General features: G+C 38.2%; 1 protein-coding gene across 1 annotated transcript; it reads left to right on the plus strand.

The window, feature by feature from the left end:
• The first annotated feature begins 5,076 nt into the window (after positions 1 to 5,076).
• On the plus strand, positions 5,077 to 9,211 carry LOC145784037 (proton-coupled folate transporter-like). The gene is made up of 6 exons (XM_082595794.1): positions 5,077 to 5,184; positions 6,100 to 6,200; positions 7,256 to 7,417; positions 8,042 to 8,167; positions 8,557 to 8,882; positions 9,129 to 9,211. The coding sequence occupies exons 1-6, from the start codon at positions 5,077 to 5,079 to the stop codon at positions 9,209 to 9,211; spliced, it is 906 nt and encodes a 301-aa protein (XP_082451920.1).
• The last annotated feature ends 12,039 nt before the right edge of the window (positions 9,212 to 21,250 follow it).

Here is a 21,250-nt window from a genome sequence, read left to right on the forward strand (position 1 = left end):
TCTTTGATAAGATACTTGAAGGCATGCCTGAAGGTGGACAACAAGATTGGCTTCCTTTCCTTGCAGTCCACTTAATATAAATCTTCAACCACCAGACGTAAGTCTGGATATGACAAAAAAAGCGTTGGAGAAATGGATTCAAATGTATGTGCTCTCTGCGCCTCTGCATGACTGCTGTGAAACTGTCTGCTCTGTAAAGACGTTGTGAGCAACCCTTATCTGCGATGGATGTAACGTATGCTGCAACACCATCTAAAACACACATTATTAAGCAATATGCTTTGCAGTTACTGCTCTATAGCTTTCATATTGGCCTATTTATCGTCACGAACCGGAAAAGCGTTTTGCTTCGAAGTTGCCAAACCCTCATGAAGAAAATGTTTGTTTGTTTGTTTCTCTTTTGAAAATATCGACAATAACGTTTGATATGAAATGACGGTATCGCCTGTTGGCGAGCTTACTTGCAATAACTTATAACCCTACTTAGATTTTTTTGAAAACATGATATTTACCTCTTCTCAGTGACGTAGCTAGAAAGAAAAATTTAGGGGGTCAAAAGCAACTGTTGGAAGACAAATATTTTACTATTGAAGTAAAGAGCTTGATAGCACAAAAACCCATTTTTAAGCGAAAAAAAATCGGGGGAAATTACTTCCCCAAGCCGCCCCCGTGGATACTTCCCTTTTTCTTTGAATAATGTGTTTGGAATTTACACTTAAAATTGGTGACCAACCAAATGCAGCTTATGCATTTCGGGTATAGGCAAGTGCAGAGGTGTGCAAACCGTGGCCTTCGAGCTTAAAAGTTTTGGCACGCGGAAAGGTCCTTCGTGGAAAGAAACGGATTTTCATTTGTTGCCCGCTAGACGATTTTCATTTGCTGGCGTAAATATGTAGAGAACGAAAATAATAAAGAAAACACACGAATTCGGCACTAACAAAAAGACAAGTTGATACTAAAATCCACGAGGCTTTGCTCATAAAATCCTGCAATCCTCGCTGTAATAGACAGTTGTTCGCCGCAGGCGCTGTTTAATAATAAGAATATCAACTGTTTATTAATAAGAATATAATTGTTTAATAATAAGAATATAACTGTATAATAATAAGAATATCAGCTTTACTTTTTTCTTAAAGCTATTCCAAGCTTTCATTAAAACGTCAAATCTCCCTCACAAATCGTAATTGCCTGCAGCATTGCAGCAACCATCGTCGTGAAATTTCACAACATAACACTTGCCATTCCATTTGGGATACCATAACTTTGCGAAGACAATGGGCGGAAATAAAAATGTCTACACAGCACAAGCGTTTGTTGTTCATTTGTATTCAATCCACAACACTTTTCATTAGGCTCTCATTTATTACTACATGTGTGCTTCTCTCTGTTTTTGTTTTATTTTTTGCTATTTTTTTTTTTTGGGGTTTTGTGGCCGTGCTAACTACTGATATATAGCCTACTACATAATTTTTCATTCAGGCACGTTTTAAACCTTTCAAGGTTTTGCCACCTTTTCCCGTTCGTTAACGTGCTGGTAGGTTTATATCGATATTTGTAGTTAGTATCTTTTTCGTCCCAGAGGCGTTAATGACGAAAAATAAAATGATTGATTGATTGATTGTATTGGCAATTCGAAAACATGCGGCTCTTTGACGTCACAATTGAGTGTTTATTTTATTGTAACCTTGTGCAAAATATTTCACAGCACGCAGATGTTTGTCACCTATATTGCTTTTTCTCGTTGTGGTGGTCAGAAATAAAAACAAACTGAACTGAATATAATCTACACAGTCAGCAATTCTGTGAACAGAGAACATAAACTACACTTTGGGCAGAAGAAACGCTAGGGATTGTAGATCATAGGGATGCGAAACTTCATCCGCTTTTGGCTTATCCGCAACACTAGAAGGGTTACGTTTTTTTGTAATTTACAAAATATTTTACTTTTTATGGGTTATATAAGAAGAGTGAAGTTGGTTTTAAAGTAATTTAAGGTTTTTAGTTGAAAGCAAGCCAGCAGTAAAGCGTAAAAAAAATGTCAAATTGGCAATTGACCCTTCTAATGTTGAAGTAACAACGGAGTTGCGCGTCCCGTAATGTACCGTCACTAAGAAACGCTAAGATATTTGAGAAACTTTTCGTGAAAACTTTGTGGGAGTGCTGCAGCACCGCAGCACACACTAGCGAGCTGCCCCTGATTTCTTTCACCATAAAAGCTCATAGCATGACAACAGCACCACATGAAACGAATAAGATAATAGAAAATCGAAAATACTACACGATTTTTTCAAGAAGGTTATCGGACACTTCACATATGGTCGCAGCCTCGCAGGACCAGGACCCACACTTGCGGATCCTATAAACTACTTTAGAGGAAGCTACAATTTTTGCTCTAGGAGCTTCCCTTTCCACCAGAACATGCTAAAAACCCGTTTCAGCATGAAGACTGTAGGTAGATAAACATGTGCAAACCTTGAAACGAATTTTAAACACCAAACAAAAAATATGTGAGATTTTTAAAAAATCAGCTTGCAAGTCCTCCCGCATAGAGTTGTAATACCGTAGAGGCAGCAATGGCTCATTAGCACCAGACTAAAACAATTTGGCAGGATTATTGCAAAAATTTAGTTGCAAAAACAATTCCAGAAGTTGTATTCCGTTGAGAAGATAACTTCGGCCCGGTACCAACGAGATTCTCTGGTTCCAAATCAAGACACTAAGAAAAAACGCATTCAAAACGCAGTAGCCTATATCCAAGGAATACGCAATACGCAAAGTAAAGTTTTAATTGGTTGTTATTTGATTGTTATGTTTACAAAACGCTTCACAGTCTATTGACTTTGCTTAAACTAGATGATCAGAATTTTGAAAATTAAAGGAAAGATTAAAGTTTTAATTGGTTTTTATTTGATTGTTATGTTTACAAACGCTTCAGTAAAGATAAGGCAATTGCGATTAGATTACAAAGGAGTTAACTGTAGCCTATATCGATCAAAAATTAAAAAGTTCTGCATCTAATAGTTTGAACAAACAAGTTTCTATTTTCAGTTGGCTTTTCTTATATATTTTTTATGATTTTTGCGACACACTTAAGTCATTTGGAAGTTTGGAACTGCGACATGCCATAATGTAAGGCGGCACACAGTTTGGAAAACTCTGCTTCACAACAACTTGGGTTTTCCACTCCTGGCTGTGTATTTTTAAACTGCAGGTCGCTGCAGCAGATTGGGTATTTTGTCTAACCAGAAGGTTGGATGTAAACCGGCTGAAAGAAATTTCGCGGGAAAAAAATTATTAAATCAGGTTTCTGACAACTCGCAACATTTGCCTGTGACGTCGGAAATGTCCACAAGCATACGCTTTGATAAATGTGACAAACAGAAGTTGCCAGTGGCGTAGCCAGAAATTTTAAAGGACGGGGGTTTTGACGGCTGGCGGGCAAAGCCCGTCGGTGTGTTCACCTGAGACGACACCCAGCGGCGGGGAGTCTGGAGGGCCTCCCCCAGAAAATTTTGAAAAATTACTTTGAATTTGGTGCATTCTGAGAGCATTTTCAACAAACATGTGGGTATGAATATTCCTGTAAAATGGTGCTGTCCGGTGGCATAGCAAAAGGATAAGATCATGTTTTCTTCGGCATTTTTCGAAAATAAAGCTAAGTCTCTATGTTTTCTTGTTGCTAATTCCTGGCTATGTTTGAATGTTTGGTATTGGCAAAACTCGCTCTTTTAATGTAGGTACTAGTGGTGCGGTATTGATGAACTCAGCCTAATGGCCGAAACACGTGTCTATTGCTGAGTTCCTGCTACACTCGACTGCCGAGAAAAACTACGTTTCACAATTTTATTCGCAACGTAGTTTGTACGTGTGTGCCTCCGAGTTAGCACTTCTAATCTGTCACCACGTGTTATCAGCCATTTGTGTGCGCAAAGGCAAAACACACAGATGGACTTTAAACCCATCGTTTTATTGAAAACCAGCTATCCCTGGAAAACGTTTTGGAATATAGATGAAAAAAGCTTTCTTTTGCAGTCGATTTGATGCGTGAAAAGAAAATAAGACAAAGAAGTAGCAGACTAGCAGTGGTATTTGATATTAGGCTTGAGCATTATGCATTAAACAGAAACAAGTTGGTACAAAGTTGGCTACTTGAGTAGGCCTACAATTGAACTTTATACATGATAATATAAGCACAAATCTTATAGACCTGAACATGTGGACCATTTGTTTATTTATTTTATCGCGCAACCAGTGTGTATCAGTCTTCTTTTCGTAACCGAAAAACTCAATTTTGAGAAACTTAGTGAACTGGTTTTCTAGCAGTGACTTTCATGTTCATCAGATTAATTAGAGCGTAGAAGCACGTAGACTAAAGAGCGAACGATGAAGCATTGAAACAATTTATAGACTCCTCGATTCAACTCAACTTTGATTTCATTTCTGACCAACAAAGTGAAAACATTTTCGTCATTCATCGCATAACCACTGCAAAAGTAACTCGACTCAGTAGCCCAATGGTTTTTGTCAGGACTGTGGAGTCGGAGTCGTGGAGTTGGAGGGATTGTGGCGTGTCCAGAGTCGGCCAATTATAAACCGAGGAGCCGGAGTCGGATGTTTTTCCCCGACTCAACAGTCATAGTTATTGTAAGTTAGTCGAAAAGATTTGATCTGAATAATCTTCATCACTGGTCTAATAAATATGAAACAGAGGTTTTGCGCCAATAGCTTACTCAAAACAAGACAACTGATAGTTTTATACATTAGAAATAAAAACCCCATATTCAATAAAGCAATCAACAATAATAACCGACTAAAACAATCATCTATGACCCAAATTCAAGACTTAATTACAAAACTGCAGTAGAAAAATCTCACAACAGAGAGATTTGGCGCTTCATTGCCTCCAACTCTTGACGAGAGGAAGGAACTTAATGATGAATTGATGATGATGATGACCAAAACAAGTTAAATTTTAAGTTATTTAAAGATTAATACGTTTCGCTTTTGTAGTTTCCTTATAAGCCACAAACTGTATCCAATTTTCAGGAAAGTCTTAATCCCCGACGCGTTAATTAAATGGACACATTAGTTGATTGCCGCTTATCGCTCATATACTTAATCGTGTTTTTTGCTTCCTACGCTGCGTTTTCTATCATCCCACTGAAAAGCCAGTACGTCCATCAAGTGAGTTTTTGTTTATTATATTTTTATTGTATTACCAAAATCGACAATAAATATGAAGTTTTTATGCTGCAATTATTTAAAACTTACTTGGATTAACGTTATGTTGGATTAACACCTACAGTATTTGAAAAAAGCGAATTTGATCAGGTAACAATCAGCTACTCCGTCTAGGGTCGTATGTGCCTTCATATTAAAAAAAAAAATAGTCTATTCATTTTACTCCCTCATTGAAGACCGGGCAAAAATTTAGTTTAGAAGATAAAGCTTGTTTGATAGCTTTTTTTGAAACAAAATAATCTTTTTTTTTCAAAAGTGCTTTCACATTCAATAAACTTCATTCATTTGTTATTTCTACGTTACGCAAAGCAACGATCCCACGCAGTAAATGAGTCTTTTTATTGATTTAAGTGCAGACGTTGAATTTGAACTCATTTTCATTTACTGACTGATTGATTGCTTTTGATTGCTTGAATCTTTATCCTCGGACTGGGAAAGCTTCTTGCAGAGCTTAATCCTGGCAGTTTCGCATACTTGTAGAGGCTTCGGATCACTGACGCAGGCCCGGTCACCGAGATTGACAGAGTGAAGCTTCCGATTGTTGAAGTCTTGTTGCCGGGGAACTATTCCATCCATTAGATGCCGCTGAATGCAGAGCAGTCCTTAACGTGCGTTGCTCAAGCGCACACCCCGAGAGTCGAACCAGCGCCGCTTGATCTTGAAGTTTCTTCGTTCCAGAAGTGACGCGCTAACCAATTGAGCTATCGGGGCCGAATGGGAAGTGTTAGCGCCACTAACAACCAGCCCAGCAGACAAAGTATTTTTAACCATAATTTAACGTCTGGAGACGTTACACTGTGACTACTTTTGCCAACTGAATTACTATTTTGTAACTGATGAAAGTAATTTGGTTTTCAGAAAGTAGCAGATGCCCACAACGCTACAAGGATACACAACTTTTCTTGTGGAGTGAACAACACCAGCGCAGTTGACATTCAGGTGTCCACAGAAACGGCAAAGTAAGTATTACCAGGTCATAGTTAAAGGGGCAAATGGGCCCACTTGGCGGGTAGCCCAAATTCTTACAAGCTTGAAAAAAGGCTGACTTAGCATTGCAATGAGTTGACTTGAAATATCGATAGTTGCAACTATGGATATTTGAAGGCCCGATCAAATTTGTCGCAATTTGCAGACTTCTAACAATTTGATATAGCCTAAATCACTTTCTCATCTTTCATTGTCTGGTAAAAATAACTTCACGTGAATTGAAGCAACATAGATCGATGGGAAATTTCAAGTTTATTTGGCTTGTAAGGGACAATAAAGCTTCGGTTCAAGAGAGTTTGTCTTCTCGTTCCGTAAGCACACAAAGCCGGCTAACGTTGCCAGATTTAACACATATTTCTGTGAGTGTTAAATCTCTTAGCCAATCTCTAAACAGATATGACATCACTGCAATAAGTCAATCATAAATTTCTAATTTTGTTGCGGTAAACATCGTTTAAACCTCAAGTTTAGTTATTCGACCAGGACCTAATTAATACAAAATATAATACGATCGTCGGACCACACGGTATGCGACCACTCAGCAAGTGCTTCAACTCAGTAAGTAGACTACTGTAGCCTAAATTCCAGCTTAATTAAATTTCAGCTACTGTTCAAGTCAGCAAATTAGATTTTCAGCTAGCATCGGACTTAGGACACACCAAGTTTCGGCTTGCTCAGTTTTTACTTCCTTGGTTTCATCATTTGCCAATTTTAGCCACTTGCTGAAATGTTGCTAGCTCGGTTGTTATTTGCTCAGCTCACAACTGCTGACTAATAGGAAACTAATGCAAATTTACACCAACAAATAGGCTACAGTAATTACAATAATGTGAATATTGCTATTGTATCAGAAAGTTACATGCATGAATGTCTTTTGATCATAATTCAAACTAAAATCACATGGTTTTCATTAAATCTCAAGGGCTTTATTTAGAATGAAGCGTCTTTTGAATTTTTCTAATTTTGAGCAAGATCAGTGAAATTTATTGCGCATGGTTTTCAGTAACCGCTCATCTTGATTCCACAGATGGGACCTTCTCCTTAACATTTCAGTACTTATTCCAGCTAGTGTTGCTAGCATATTGGTAACCTCGTGGAGTGATTGGGTAGGAAGAAAAACAGCCATGGGAGTGTGTTTGGTGGGAGCTGTTGTAGGAGGAGGACTATTTGGGTCGGCATCGTGGTTTGAGTAAGATTTAACGAAGCAGAAAATACGTGTTTGATGATAAGTTTGCATTAAAGGAATGTAACTTTTTGCTTTTTATTGCATTCTTTCTCTCGCCTAACATGTCTTGGATTACTTGTGATGTGATTCACCCTTAAAATTTGAGATATTGAGATAAAATTGAACACCTGCATTCTTATCAATAGGCAACACAATGACCATGAAATAGGACACCCAAATGCTTAGTTTACAAACAAGTCAGCCGTCGCTAATTGACAAAATGTGAGATTTTGGATAATAACCCTACAAGTTAATTTAAACGAATTTATTTTCATACGAGTCAGTTCAATCATCAACAGCTAAAAATCGATTTCGATCAGCTAGCAGCTAGATCAACTTCAGTTAAGCTTATCAAATATTATTCTATTTGAATAATCTTAGCTCAAAGTGATTTACCTGCTAGCTGATCGAAATCGATTTTTAGCTGTTGATGATTGAACTGACTCGTGTGACAATAATTTCGTTTGTATTACAAGACATGTAACCGAGTCGTTCATATCAAGCATTGTTGTGGGTTTGACCTCTGTCAGAAGATATTTCATTTTCTTGATCGCTACAAGTTAATTACTTGTTTACTTTTTGTCCTAGTTGGTCAATCCAGACTCTTTTTGCTTCAAATCTGGTGAGCGGTGTGACTGGATATTACACGACCCTTATGACGCAAGGAAACGCTTATATTAGTGACATCACAGTGCCTGGAGAAAGAGGAAAACGGTTTGGTATTCTTTGTTCACAGATTGTAAGAGTTGATAAAATTTTGTAAACCAATACGCAAAAACGTTCTCCTCTTTGTTTGTGTAATGCTAACTTCGTGTTGATCTTGTGAGATGGTAAACTATATGGTTTACGATATCAATAACAATAATTGATTGTAGGCTGCTTCACTTCCTTGCATGTCTTCACACCTTCGTGCAACTTCATCACAAAAATATCATGGAACCAAATGGCATAAAGTAATTCAACATAATGTCACTTGTATGTATATACAATGTTTCTGGCAGCCGACATGCTTTTACATGCGATACTTGACAGGCAACAATGCACATAGCATCTCAAATACTCAAAGCGTAATCATTTTATCCAAACTTTGTTTATTTTTTCAGATTCGTGATTCTAGACACCGCTGTAGGATTAGGAGGAGGTTTGGCTGGTTTTATCACTGGATACTGGTTGGATGCGCGAGGATTCTTTCTCCCAATCTCATTCACTGTCTGTTTGAATTTAGTAGCTTTATTTTTGGTCCTTTGCCTCCCCGACTCTTCAAAAATTAAAGAAGAAAACAATGAAAGGATCTTGAGAGAAAACACGGAACGTTCTTGCCTACAGAACTCCCACGAAGCTGGGTTTCATCAAGCCAAGGATAATTGTGGTTTGCTCTCTGCAAATGCCATGATGATAGATGGAACCTGTGAACACACCTGCATGTCAGGTAGATGCAAAAAAATGTTTGTTTCATACTATAGGCTACTAATATTTCGTGTATAGGCATACACTTCTCATGCTAAATCCAGACAGTTTTACAGGCTTCATAAAATGTTGAACGACTAACGCTGTTAGACAAAATCCAAAGATCAACAACCGTGCCCAAAGGAAGAACTACGCCATCTAATCTTTTAATCAACCGATTCAACAAAATTTCACAGCAATAACGCATAACAACACATAAACTCAACAGACAGCAGCCTCAAGCCAAGCAAAAGAGCCGCATTGAAGAACGAATCAATCACTGACTTCAACACCATTCGTCATAGCACATGACTATAGGGAACACTGAACAGTGTTTCGAAAGCTCGTGCTCTTCGCTATTACTACAGCGAACTCGAAGCATCAGGCTATTCAGGTTTATTTACAGGCTATGAAGTATGCAACGATCATGCTGTTAAAAGCGAAACTCAATCTTTCACTAACGGTTTGTGTCATGAAGTTTCCGTTTGATGGCAATGCCGTTGTCTGCAAATTGTTCTATCGGCTTATAAATGTTACTTGATGGAGAGCTATAGGCCTACTAGGCATGTCGGAAATTCATGTAAAATCTCTTTATTTCGACCTTATTGTTTGCGGAAGCAAAATCTTTGTCTAATAATATTTTAATAATAATTCAACTCATACAATACTTTACTTAAATAAGTTTTTTTTTTAGACCAAAGTTTAGAAAATCAACATTATTCCTTCTCTGATCTATTGCGGTCTATTTGGAACGTGTACAGCAGTGAATTTAGTTACTGCCAAAAGTGTCATGGACCTAGAGATGAAGTCACAAGCGATGTGATTTTGTCAGGTAAGCTTTGTTTCAAACTCAGACGGCTTCTAAAACGAATATTTATTATTCACACACATCATCTTTGCAAACCAGGAAGAATCTGCTGCCATGGCGGAGGGCGCTATGCCGGACGTGTGTGGAAAATATGGATTTATTTATGTTCATACGATATCTACTTGTTTGTCTTCGTCGGTACTTACGAATTTCAAACCATTTACAATGTATCCTCACCACTCTGTTTCACGCCTGCCCTCAATGGAATACAATTGGTGAGTTTTATGGATTTTTTGCTTGCGACCTTATATGGCTTATTTGATTCAGACCCTGGACAATCTATAGTTCCAACAAAGGCTTTTTAATATTAAATGTAAATTATGATTGCAACTCTCTGTGACCAGCTTATTCTCCATCAAAAGAGCATAGAAAGGCTACCATGTTTTTAAATGAAATGCCTGGTGAACTGTCTCATATATTTTTTGTGATTTTAAAGATTTTTATAAAGCTCTTTTAGCATGAGGTTACTCTGGCTACATTTTTCAATACAATATCCTGGCTAGGATAGCCTGGTACCCGGTCAGTTGGTCGACAGGACAATTGGTCGACAGACAATTGGTCGACAAGACAGTTGGTCGGCAGGACGTTAGGTCGACAGAACGATTCATTTTAGGGTTAGGGTTAGTCAACTAACCTTAACTCTAACCTAACTCTAACTCTAACCCTAACCCTACGCACTTAACCCTAACCTGTCGACCTAACGTCCTGTCGACCAACTGTCTTGTCGACCAATTGTCCTGTCGACCAAATGTCTGTCGACCAATCGACCGTGCACCGTCTAGCTAGGGGGTACCTTTAGATCCGGCCCGAGATGATTCTAGGGGCCCGGAACTTGAAGAAACTTCCGAATATTCCTTGCATATCCTGCGTTTTGTTTTGAAGTGTCTTGGTTGGAGCCGTAGAACCTCATCGGTACAGTGCCTAAGTTATCCTTTCAACCTCCTGAGGGTAGATCGGTATAGTTGTTAAGATTCAAGAATACAGCTGTAAATTGTCTAGTTGTTTGACTGTTTTCCCCCCACAAATACCCAATTTATCAGATAGCCTATCACCGTCTATTTCTTAAATTTTTGAATATTTTGCGTAACCACACACGCAGCTATGCTCGGAACCCTAACTACCCCGAGTGTTTTGTATTTGTGTAATCTTATGAGAGAATTGAGTCCTGCAGAGGATTTTCGGTATGTTTTGTTGTTTCAGGGCTTGAAGTTCGTTTTTCTTGCGTTTACCCCGTTCCTTGTTACGTTCTATCAACGCTATTTGTACCTGTCTAATAATGCAATTATACTCATTGGGTTTTCTGGATTTACCATCAGCGCAGTTGTGATGTCATTTGCTACCAAACCATACATTGTTTTCATTGGTGAGTTATAACACAAGCTCAAAAAAGGTACACAAAAAAATGTGTTGTCGGTTGACCTGCAGAATGGTCAGAATCTGTGTGCCACGTTTGAAACAACGTCTGTTTAATACCGTTTTGGAATGTACTAATAGCATGTGGTTGCTCCTTTTATTACTAGTTTTAAAAACTAAGAGAAAGTGAACACTAATAATAGCTTTTTTGCCTTCTCAATCACTTAATCTAAATCTTCAACCACCGACCATAACCCTGGCTATGACAAAGAAATGAAGACAGTAAGTTAAACAAAGCATATGGATCACCTACTCCATAAACAACTTACGAAATTATAGTCAGACTGAAACTCCAATAAATCTACAAATAATCTCATGTAATTGCATTGTTTCTAATTCTAGCAACGGCGGTAATGGCGTTTGGTAACGCTGCCAAACCATTTATACAAGCCCAAGTGAGTGGAATGGTGTCTCAGTTTGAACAAGGTTAGTGTCTTTGCAGAGTTTATTTTCTGCAACAACATTTCGTGGCCTGAGATGTAGTGATTGACACTTTTGATGGCAGTGAACTGCCCGTGTTGATTGTTGCATGTTACCAACGGCGTGTATTGATTATAAGAATCTTTATCTTCAACCTGAAGAAGTATCTTTTAAAATTTAATTGTGGTAGTTGTATGTGAACCATTTACACAGGCCCAGTCATAGAAATTGACAGAGCAGAGTTTCCGCGTGTTGAATTGTTTTTACATTTTGATTATTTCATGCACAAGATGACGCTGACTGAAGTGCTGTGTTCAAAGTGCTTTGTTCAAATGTAGGCTACACCCGCGTCGAACCAACAGGTTACTTGATTTGCCGTTCTGGGCTGCAGTCGCTACTTTGTTGAAAGTTGAACCATTGTCACTTAATTTCAGAGGTGGGCAGTAACTAGTTACAAAAGTAACTAGTTACTGTAACTAGTTACTTTTTGAGTAACTGTAACGGTAACTTCGTTACTATTTTCCAAAAGTAACGAAACGCGGTAACTAGTTCCTATTTTAGCACTTTTTCAACAGTTACAGTTACAAGTTACTTTTGTATTGAAATTTTAGTTTTTAACTGCCGTTTATTTCTCTGCACGTGTTTGTGTCTTGTTTAGTGCGTGTTTGCTGCGTTTTGCGCAATAATGCATTTTTCTCACACAGGTAGCGGCGCAGCACTGCGCAATGCGCATGCGCGGTTCTACTTTTGTTTTGTGGTTTGGTGGAGAAGGGTTGCCATATTGGCGAATTTATCGCCAAAGTCCAGAAATCTGGCGATTTTTTAAGACGTTTAGCTTCATATTTATGATTTGGCTCTTTTTTGGCAATTTTTGATAACTGATGTGGCTAAATTAATTGTTTTTGGCGATTAATCAATATGTACCAAAGACAGGCAAGACACAACAATACAACAGGGTTGAGCATTATAATAATATATTTTACTGTACATATTTACAAATGAGTTTAACAGTCAAACATTTTCGGTTTAACTTAAGCCCTCATCAGGAACCTGAAAATATTTATAAAAATGCAGTAAATTTCAACTTCTTGAAGGTAACTGACTAATGACTATAAGCATCAAGAAACACGCAGCGATTAAAAGCAATTTGTTGATGCTTATAGTCAGTTAGTTAGTTAGTTTCCTTTAAGAAGTTGAAATTTATTGCATTTAGTGTAACGCTTGCAATGCCTCTAAAAAGATTGTCTGACATTAAAACCAGAGCAACAGCATTGCTGTTTGCTTGCCGTTGATGGACGTTCTTGTGGAAGCAATACAAACCAGATTTGGTCATTGGTTCGAGGACAGCGACTGCATTCCACCCACAATTTAGACTTATCCGTGTTTAATGCCTGATCATTAAGCGACAATGCTGAATGGAAGACCAAAATAAAACAGAACATGCTTCAAGCACTTGAAGAAGCAAACTGCTCTGCTGAAGAGGGGAGTAGCAGCAACACTGAAGTGGATGGTGGTAGGTAGAGCCACGGAGGACTTTTTGCACCACTTTTACGCAAAAACTTAGAAAAGAAAGCAATGCGCGTTGAATCTGTTACAGGAGTATTTGGAAGCGGACCCTGAGAACAAGTTAAGCGGATCCAGATTCACAATTGGACCGATGAAAAAACTGTTTTAAAAACATAACACTCCCATTCCGTCAAGTGCTGCAGTAGAAATATTGTTTTCATTGCAGCACTTGTTCATCACCAGACTTTATTCGTTCATCCCCGACGCCGACACACTCTCTATTGACCTGACACTACCAAGACAGGCATGGGTGCGCCTCAACCGTCTCCGTACGGGCGTCGGGCTTTTCCGCTCAACCATGCACCAATGGGAAATGGCCTCTTCCTCCTCCTGTGAATGTGGTGCCGAGGAACAGACCGCAGACCACATCATTGATTGATTAAATCTTTATCCTCGAACTGGGAAAGCTTCTTGCAGAACTTAATCTTGGCAGTTTCGCATACTTGTAGACTAAAGGCTTTCAATCACTGACGCAGGCCCGGTCACCGAGATTGACAGAGTGAAGTTTCCGATTGTTGAAGTCTTGTTGGCGGGAAATTATTCCATCTATTCATTCATAGCTTGTCACGCCAGTGTCGGAGCCAGGTAAGAGCATTGTTTGTGATGTTTTTGAGGTCGTTGTCATCACATGAAGGGCTAAGGGGGCAGTTGGTGAGGATGTGCTTCATCGTCTGATTGTCTAGGCCGCAATCACACATTGGGTCAGGAGTCATCTTCCATCGGAAAAGATTGCTTTTATTTCTCCCGACTCCGCAGCGGGCTCTGTTTAGGCAGCACCACTCTCTTCTCTCAAGGGTGGGAGTTTGTTGTAGACTTTCGGAAGGACTTGGGATGGCAGGATGTTGTGTCCTATCGGGCTCAGAGGTCCACATTTCTAGTCGTGCAGCTGTCGCGCTTGTGTGTTCCAATGGGCCGACTTTGATGAAGCTTTTGCGTGACTTGAGTCTTGCTGGAATAAGTTTGTGTTCATAGAGAGGGTGGCGTTGGTCGGATATTTGTTTTACTCTTTCCTTTTTTGTAGCGACTTCTCTTCGGATATGAGGTGGAGCTATAGTTGCTAAGTTATAAAGGTCGGCGATTGGTGTTGGACGGAGTGTGCCAGTTATGATTCTACATGCTTGGTTTAATTCGGAGTCAATTACTTTGGTGTGGCTTGACCTAGCCCATACTGGAGCGCAGTATTCAGCGGTCAAATAACAGAGAGCCAGTGCTGTTTGCTTCAGTGTGTGCTCATCTGCTCCCCAGTTTGAGTTTCCCAGCTTTTGCAAAAGGTTATTGCGAGCAGATAATTTTTTCTTAAGCTTCAGTAGGTGTGTCTTATAGTGTCTATATATTCCATCTATTAAATGCCACTAAATAGAGAGCAGTCCTCAACGTGCGTTGCTCAAGCGCATGCCCTGAGAGTCGAACCAGTGTCGCTTGATCTTGAAGCTTCTTCGTTCCAGAAGTGACGCGCTAACCAATTGAACTATCGGGGCGGACATCATCAATGACTGTAACATCTTCAAGCCACCTAACGGAGTGGAAGGTTTGCGTGTCATGAATGATGAAACCAAAGACTGACTGCTCTCTAGTAGCCTTCCAGTGTAGTCCGGGAACATTGTGAATCTGGGGCGGTAAAAGGATAGACTCTCGGCCCCAGAGGCTCACACGACGACGACGATTGGGCAAGGAAGGACATTTTAAAGCCCAAAAGGGCAGGCCTAAGTGACGAGCACTTTGAAATGCTCGTATTTCTCAAAGGAAATAAACATATAAGCCACTGAGTATTTTTTTTAAATAAAACCTTGTTGGTTTTGTATTTGTGCTGTTATGTTAGCATGGATGGCTGTAACACAATATATCAAACATTGCGGTTAAACTGGACTTGCATGCAGAGCTGGCCAGGTGCAGAATTTTATGTTCAGATTTGTGAGTAACTGAAAGTAACTAGTAACTGTAACTAGTAACGGTAACTAGTTACTTTTTAAAATCGATAACTGTAACGGTAACTCAGTTACTATTTTGGCCAAGTAACTGTAACTGTAACTCAGTTACTTTTGAAAGTAACTTTGCCCACCTATGCTTAATTTTGTCGTCTCGTTATTTAACCCTTTGCTTTTCAACGTTTTTTTGGAAGTTAACTGCTCAAGGGGGGGTCGTTTTTGGATCAAATTCAATCAGCTGTTACGTGTTATCCGCTGATGCTATTTCAACAGAAGTTGCACTGGTGTGAAAGCAAATCATTTGTCTATAAGTTTGAAAAGTCATTATTTTAAAATTTTATATGTTAAACTTGATATTTCAATTTTTGCAAAGGTACCCAAAAACGACAATTTTGATTTATCTTGCCGCTATTTAATTACCGTGCTAATCCGATTTCATGCAAAGTTCTGAAAAACAATGAGCTCGATCGAAGGCACGAAGTGTGTGTGCGGTGTGCCGAATCATTGCATTGATAAAGATTTACTTACGACTTGCGAGCAAATCTTATTGTAAGCTACTCACTGATTCTAAAATAGTTACAATCAGAGTAACATTGTTACACGAATTTGAAAAAAATCAAAACTGCGTTTGTTGTCTTACATTTTTATCCTAAACTAATGCATTCCGAAACTCATGGCTAGCTTCTGGTTTTATGGAACCAAATTTCTCATAAGTAACACCTTAGCCTGCTTGAATAGCTGTTTACATCTTCGTTTGTGTATTTTAGGTCTACAATTGAGTTTGTAGCATGAATATTTTTAGTAGAGAGAAGACAATTGAACTAGTTGTTGAAATTATCTGAAATTTCTAAGTTCAAATTAGGTGCTTTTGAAATTGTGGATTTGTGTCAAGTCGCAACACAAATATCATGCAGGCTACATCATATGTCATTTCGCTTACGGGTGTTTATAAACATGACTCATAAATTACATCCACAAAAAATACAGCATTTACATCAACAAAGCTAAGTTCGAAGCTCACTTTTTATTGAAGATTGTGTCAATCAATTTGAAATAACATTTTTAGTCCTCCAGCGTCGAAACAATGCAACAGCGAATTGAGGAACATGCGTAAACAAAGGAAATGTGAAATAACCCACAGTCAGCAAATCTACATAAATTTAACGTTTACAAATGTTGAATCAATATAAAAGGACAGGATTGCTGACAGGGTCCTTATTGTTTGAAGCACAAAAAATACGCGTAAAGGCGACAACATCAGCAAGGCAGCGATTATGTTTCTGGCCAAAAAAAAAATTAACTTTTGACTTCAAAGATAAAAATGATTATAACGAAGCTTCAAAGTTTGTCGTAAAAAATATTGCAGAGATACAATAAACATAATCATTTTGTGCCAGATTGTGAGAAGACTTCCTAGATTCTTTCCAAACATTTGCATGATTGCAAATTATTTTCTATAACTTTATATTGCCAAAAAATGGCTTCTTTGTTGAAACAACGTGGCTACAATTCTATAAAAAATTCTTAGGCCTACTACATTGACGTAATGAAATTCTTTTTTTTTTTTTTTGTGATTTTGCTGATGACGTTTTACAATATCCGAGAAGTAAAAAATAATAATGATGAATTATTTTACGAAACCGTGGTTTGCAAGCGCTTCACAAAAAATTGTTGGGGGAAAATTTACTATTAGACGAAAAATGTTTGTAAAAGAAAATTGTCGGTTTACGTATTTATAATGTTTATTGCGCTGTTATCGAATTCCTGTATCCTGTATTGTCTACCTTTGTACCAGCTCAGTGGCCGAGTGGTTTCGCCTTCGGCTCTGGTGCTGGTAGATCTGAGATCGATTCCAGATCGGGTCAAACCGAAGACTTTAAAAACGGTACCGATTGTGTTCTATCCTGCATAGCGCAGTGAGAATGAGTCGGGTAATAATGTAATAACATTGTAAACCTGATATAAATTGAAAAATGAGCCCTGTCGCTAAAAGACCTTAGCTGTTGTAGAGCGACAATAAATAAATCCATAACATTATTATTATTTGTCTACCTTTGTGGTTGCCGGCCAGCTTAGAGCAGCATGCAAACTACGCGTTTATGGTATTTGCATCGTGTTATGATTCTCGAAAATTTCCCACGAGGTCTTTATTTTTGTCGTGATATTTTTGTGCCTTTTCTGTCCTAAACTTGAAGTCATTGTGAAGCACAATCCACATCGGTTTTTAGACTCAGTCTTCATTGAAAATCTTTTGTGTGGTGCATCATTTCAAGTAGTGTCTTCCCCTAAGCTGTTACACAAACCGCCCAGAACCAGGTTGATTATTATGTATCTTACAGCCGTTGAGAGCCCGTTATTGTATGTGTGGAATTATTACTGTAGATGTCTGACTAAATCCATGCCAAAGTCGAGCAAATTCTGCTTTCGGGATCCTTGCCGTTATTTACTGTATTTTTTGTTGATAAGTTTAGGCAGCATTTTTCCAAGATAAATGAAGACATCGGTATTGTTCGTCACTTAGATTTAGTTTTCTCAGCATTGTTTATTCATTCTTTGATCCACTAGTTTGTCTCACTTTTGGTATAATCGGATCGTTTATAAATAGCGGGTCTTCACAATAGCCGGCCTCTTATACTGTACATTGGCGCAACGTATTCAGATGTTGAATCAATGATCAAGAAAACTGATTTGTTTTTTGTCTAATGTAACGCCTAACTTTATGCCTTGTCTACATTACAAAATAGTTTGTAATGTAGATAAGGCATTATCATCTTTCTTTTGCGCTCTTTGGAACAACACACAGTGCACGGTGAAACAAAAATACAGGACATAAGAACAAGTAGGCGACATAAAGCAGGGAAGGGACGCCATCGAGTTAGCTGCTACGTGTAAATGGAGCCTATCTCATAATTTTGAGTGTATCTCACAATTTCTGTTTGCAAAAACGCTATTTCTCCGGCTTCTCCCAAAAGCATTTGCAGTCATACATTTCCGCAATTGCAATGCTTGTCAATGAGAGTATTTCCATAGAACGTTTATTTCGAAACCAGGTTTTCGTGCCTTTACCCAAGATTTCTTATTGTAACGTTTTTTATTCGTCAATGAATATTATCTGCTTGAAACAACTGTTTTGAATAGTTTGTGGCCTACATAGCCTACTATTTTGATCGTGGATTGCTATTCTTCTTTGTAGAGCTGATAACGCAAAAAACGTTTGCTATTATTTTTTCTAATTAACAGTTTTGTGATCACTGGCCTTTCTTTTGTAGCATAAGAAATAACGCGCTTTGTATTATTGAGGTCAAACCAAACAAAGGAAAACAAGAGGATGTTTCTCTCTGCTCGCGCATATCGATGCACGAAGCAATTATGAGCTTATGGCTTGTTATCGCAATGTAATCCATTTCACGCTTTGCTGGAAGTTAGCTAGAAATAGCAAAAATTCACCAAAATCTTGAATTTACAAGAAAACTACACAACTGTTAGCATCAAATTTAATATCATCAGATCCGCCTGGCAATTTTAGGAAAAGTCAAGAAAGACCAAGTGCATGGCGTTACTGTGTTTTAAATAATCAAAGGAAATATGAGGGGGGGGGCCAAATATGGCCTCCCTTTGAGGAGCAAAGTGTTAAGGTTTACCTTATTTTTTTAGGGGCAGCTTTTGCACTTCTTTCTTTTAGTGAAACGATAATATGCTTACTTGCCTCCATCACTTTTCTCACTCTTTATCCTGCAACTGTTGAAATATACCATGGATTTGCCTGGCTTGTTGCTGCCTCTGTTGCGGTTGTTCCATTAGTCTTGATTTCGTAAGTTACCGTATCTTTACTTTCAATTGCCACTTTCCGGCCACTTCATGTTACAAATCAAAATTTATTTAATTAAGTATATATTGCGGTAATATTTAGAATGCGCTTGCAAAAACGAAAAAAATTCCAGAAAAATTTCTCGTGCCAACAGTAAAATATGTGAAAAAATCAGGGATATCTAGAGAAGGGGATATGAAGGCTTTTAATACGTCTGACAATAGAAGGGCTTCTGTTTATCGTAAATAATCTCTGTTTACCATAAAATGACAATTAGCACCGGTAGTAGTTTAATAACTTTTGTTATGATAACTTGCATTGCGCTATTGGCATCAGGCCTGGATACTCACTGCATGCTCATGGTGACTTGTTAATTCAACTACCCGTTTATTTGCTTTACATCTGGCCTACTGCAAAGACTTTGTTAGGAAAATCAGCTAACTGGTAACTTTTCAACTGTCTTTCCAAACAAGTATTCTTTAATAATATGCTCTATGTAACATTTACTAACTGTCTTCTTTAGCTCATTGTACCAGCTACACAACAAAACTTTCTGCAATTGTGAAAAAAACTGCATGTTTTACGCGCTACAAACTATACCGCCCTGGTAGTGTCATAAGAACAAGGCATTCGCTGTGAGCCTTCGCATCCCCTTCTTTAGATATCCTTGGAAAAAATCTTTAAGAGTTGCCATGGCTTTTGATGTTTCAAGTTTTGTTGTTTACTATGATAATAATAATAATATGTGAAATTGGTGATAATATATGTAAAATGTGAAAAGATCTTCCAAATATTAAGGTCTACAAACCAGTTTACGTTTGGTACTCCTACTGCACTAGAATGTCATACCATTTTGATCATTCAAATTATGCCGTATTTACTTGATTGTAAGTCGCGCTTGATTGTAAGCCGTCCTTGATTGTAAGCCGCATGTGATGGTGTTAAAAATTTAATGTAAGCCGCCCTTGAATGTAAGCCGCAAATACTGTTATATGATCTTATAATTTTACAATATAATTTTGAAAACCGCAAGGTTGGCAACCCTGACCTTAATAAAAACTGACAACTCCTTTTTTTCTTTCGAATCACGTCATAAATGCATGTGACAATTTAAAATGCACGTCACAACTTCACAATTGTCGGCATCAGACAACGCAGTACGGCAAAACATCTATGGTAAAGTCGACAAGGAAAAAGGCAAAAAGAAAAAAGAAAAAATGTAAGCCGCCTTTGATTGTAAGCCGCCCTTGAATTTAAGCCGCAAACATGATGGAAAAAAAAAACTTTATAAGCCGCGGCTTACAATCAAGTAAATACGGTAAGCTACAAATGATAAAAACGTTCTGAAAGGAAAGAGTTTCGTGTTTGAAACAAGGCAAATATAGAGAAGTTTTGAATGCCATTCTGCATAATCCGATATATTGACCTACCGTACGCATTGTAAACTGCATGAGCAAAAACATAACCTAAAAAAGAACTCTGTGGTTACATCAGTGAGATAGTAGTAACAAACCATTGGTTCTTCCCAGCTAGAAATTTCACGTGTATTACACGTAGATTCTACGTACCTTGGGTCGTGTATTATACGTTAATTTTCACGTATAATACACGCATATGTGTCGACACTATTTCACGTGTATTACACGTATATTTGGTGGTGGATTTTACGTGTTTTACGCCCGCATTACACCTAATTTCCTCGTATCTGTCAACACTAATACACGTGTTTTCTACGTATATTTGATGGTGGATTTTACGTGTTTTACACCCGCATTACACCTAATTTCCTCGTATCTGACACGTAGATTCTATGTACCTTGGGTCGTGTATTATACGTTAATTTTCACGTATAATACACGCATATGTGTCGACACTATTTCACGTGTATTACACGTATATTTGGTGGTGGATTTTACGTGTTTTACACCCGCATTACACTTAATTTCCTCGTATCTGACACGTAGATTCTACGTTCCTTGGGTCGTGTATTATACGTTAATTTTCACGTATAATACACGCATATGTGTCGACACTATTTCACGTGTATTACACGTATATTTGGTGGTGGATTTTACGTGTTTTACACCCGCATTACACCTAATTTCCTCGTATCTGACACGTAGATTCTACGTTCCTTGGGTCGTGTATTATACGTTAATTTTCACGTATAATACACGTATAAGTGTCGACACTATTTCACGTGTATTACACGTATATTTGGTGGTGGATTTTACGTGTTTTACACCCACATTACACCTAATTTCCTCGTATCTGACACGTAGATTCTACGTTCCTTGGGTCGTGTATTATACGTTAATTTTCACGTATAATACACGTAGAAGTGTCGACAC

Source organism: Aplidium turbinatum, chromosome 15, assembly GCF_918807975.1.
Source record: "Aplidium turbinatum chromosome 15, kaAplTurb1.1, whole genome shotgun sequence".
NCBI lineage: Eukaryota > Metazoa > Chordata > Ascidiacea > Aplousobranchia > Polyclinidae > Aplidium > Aplidium turbinatum.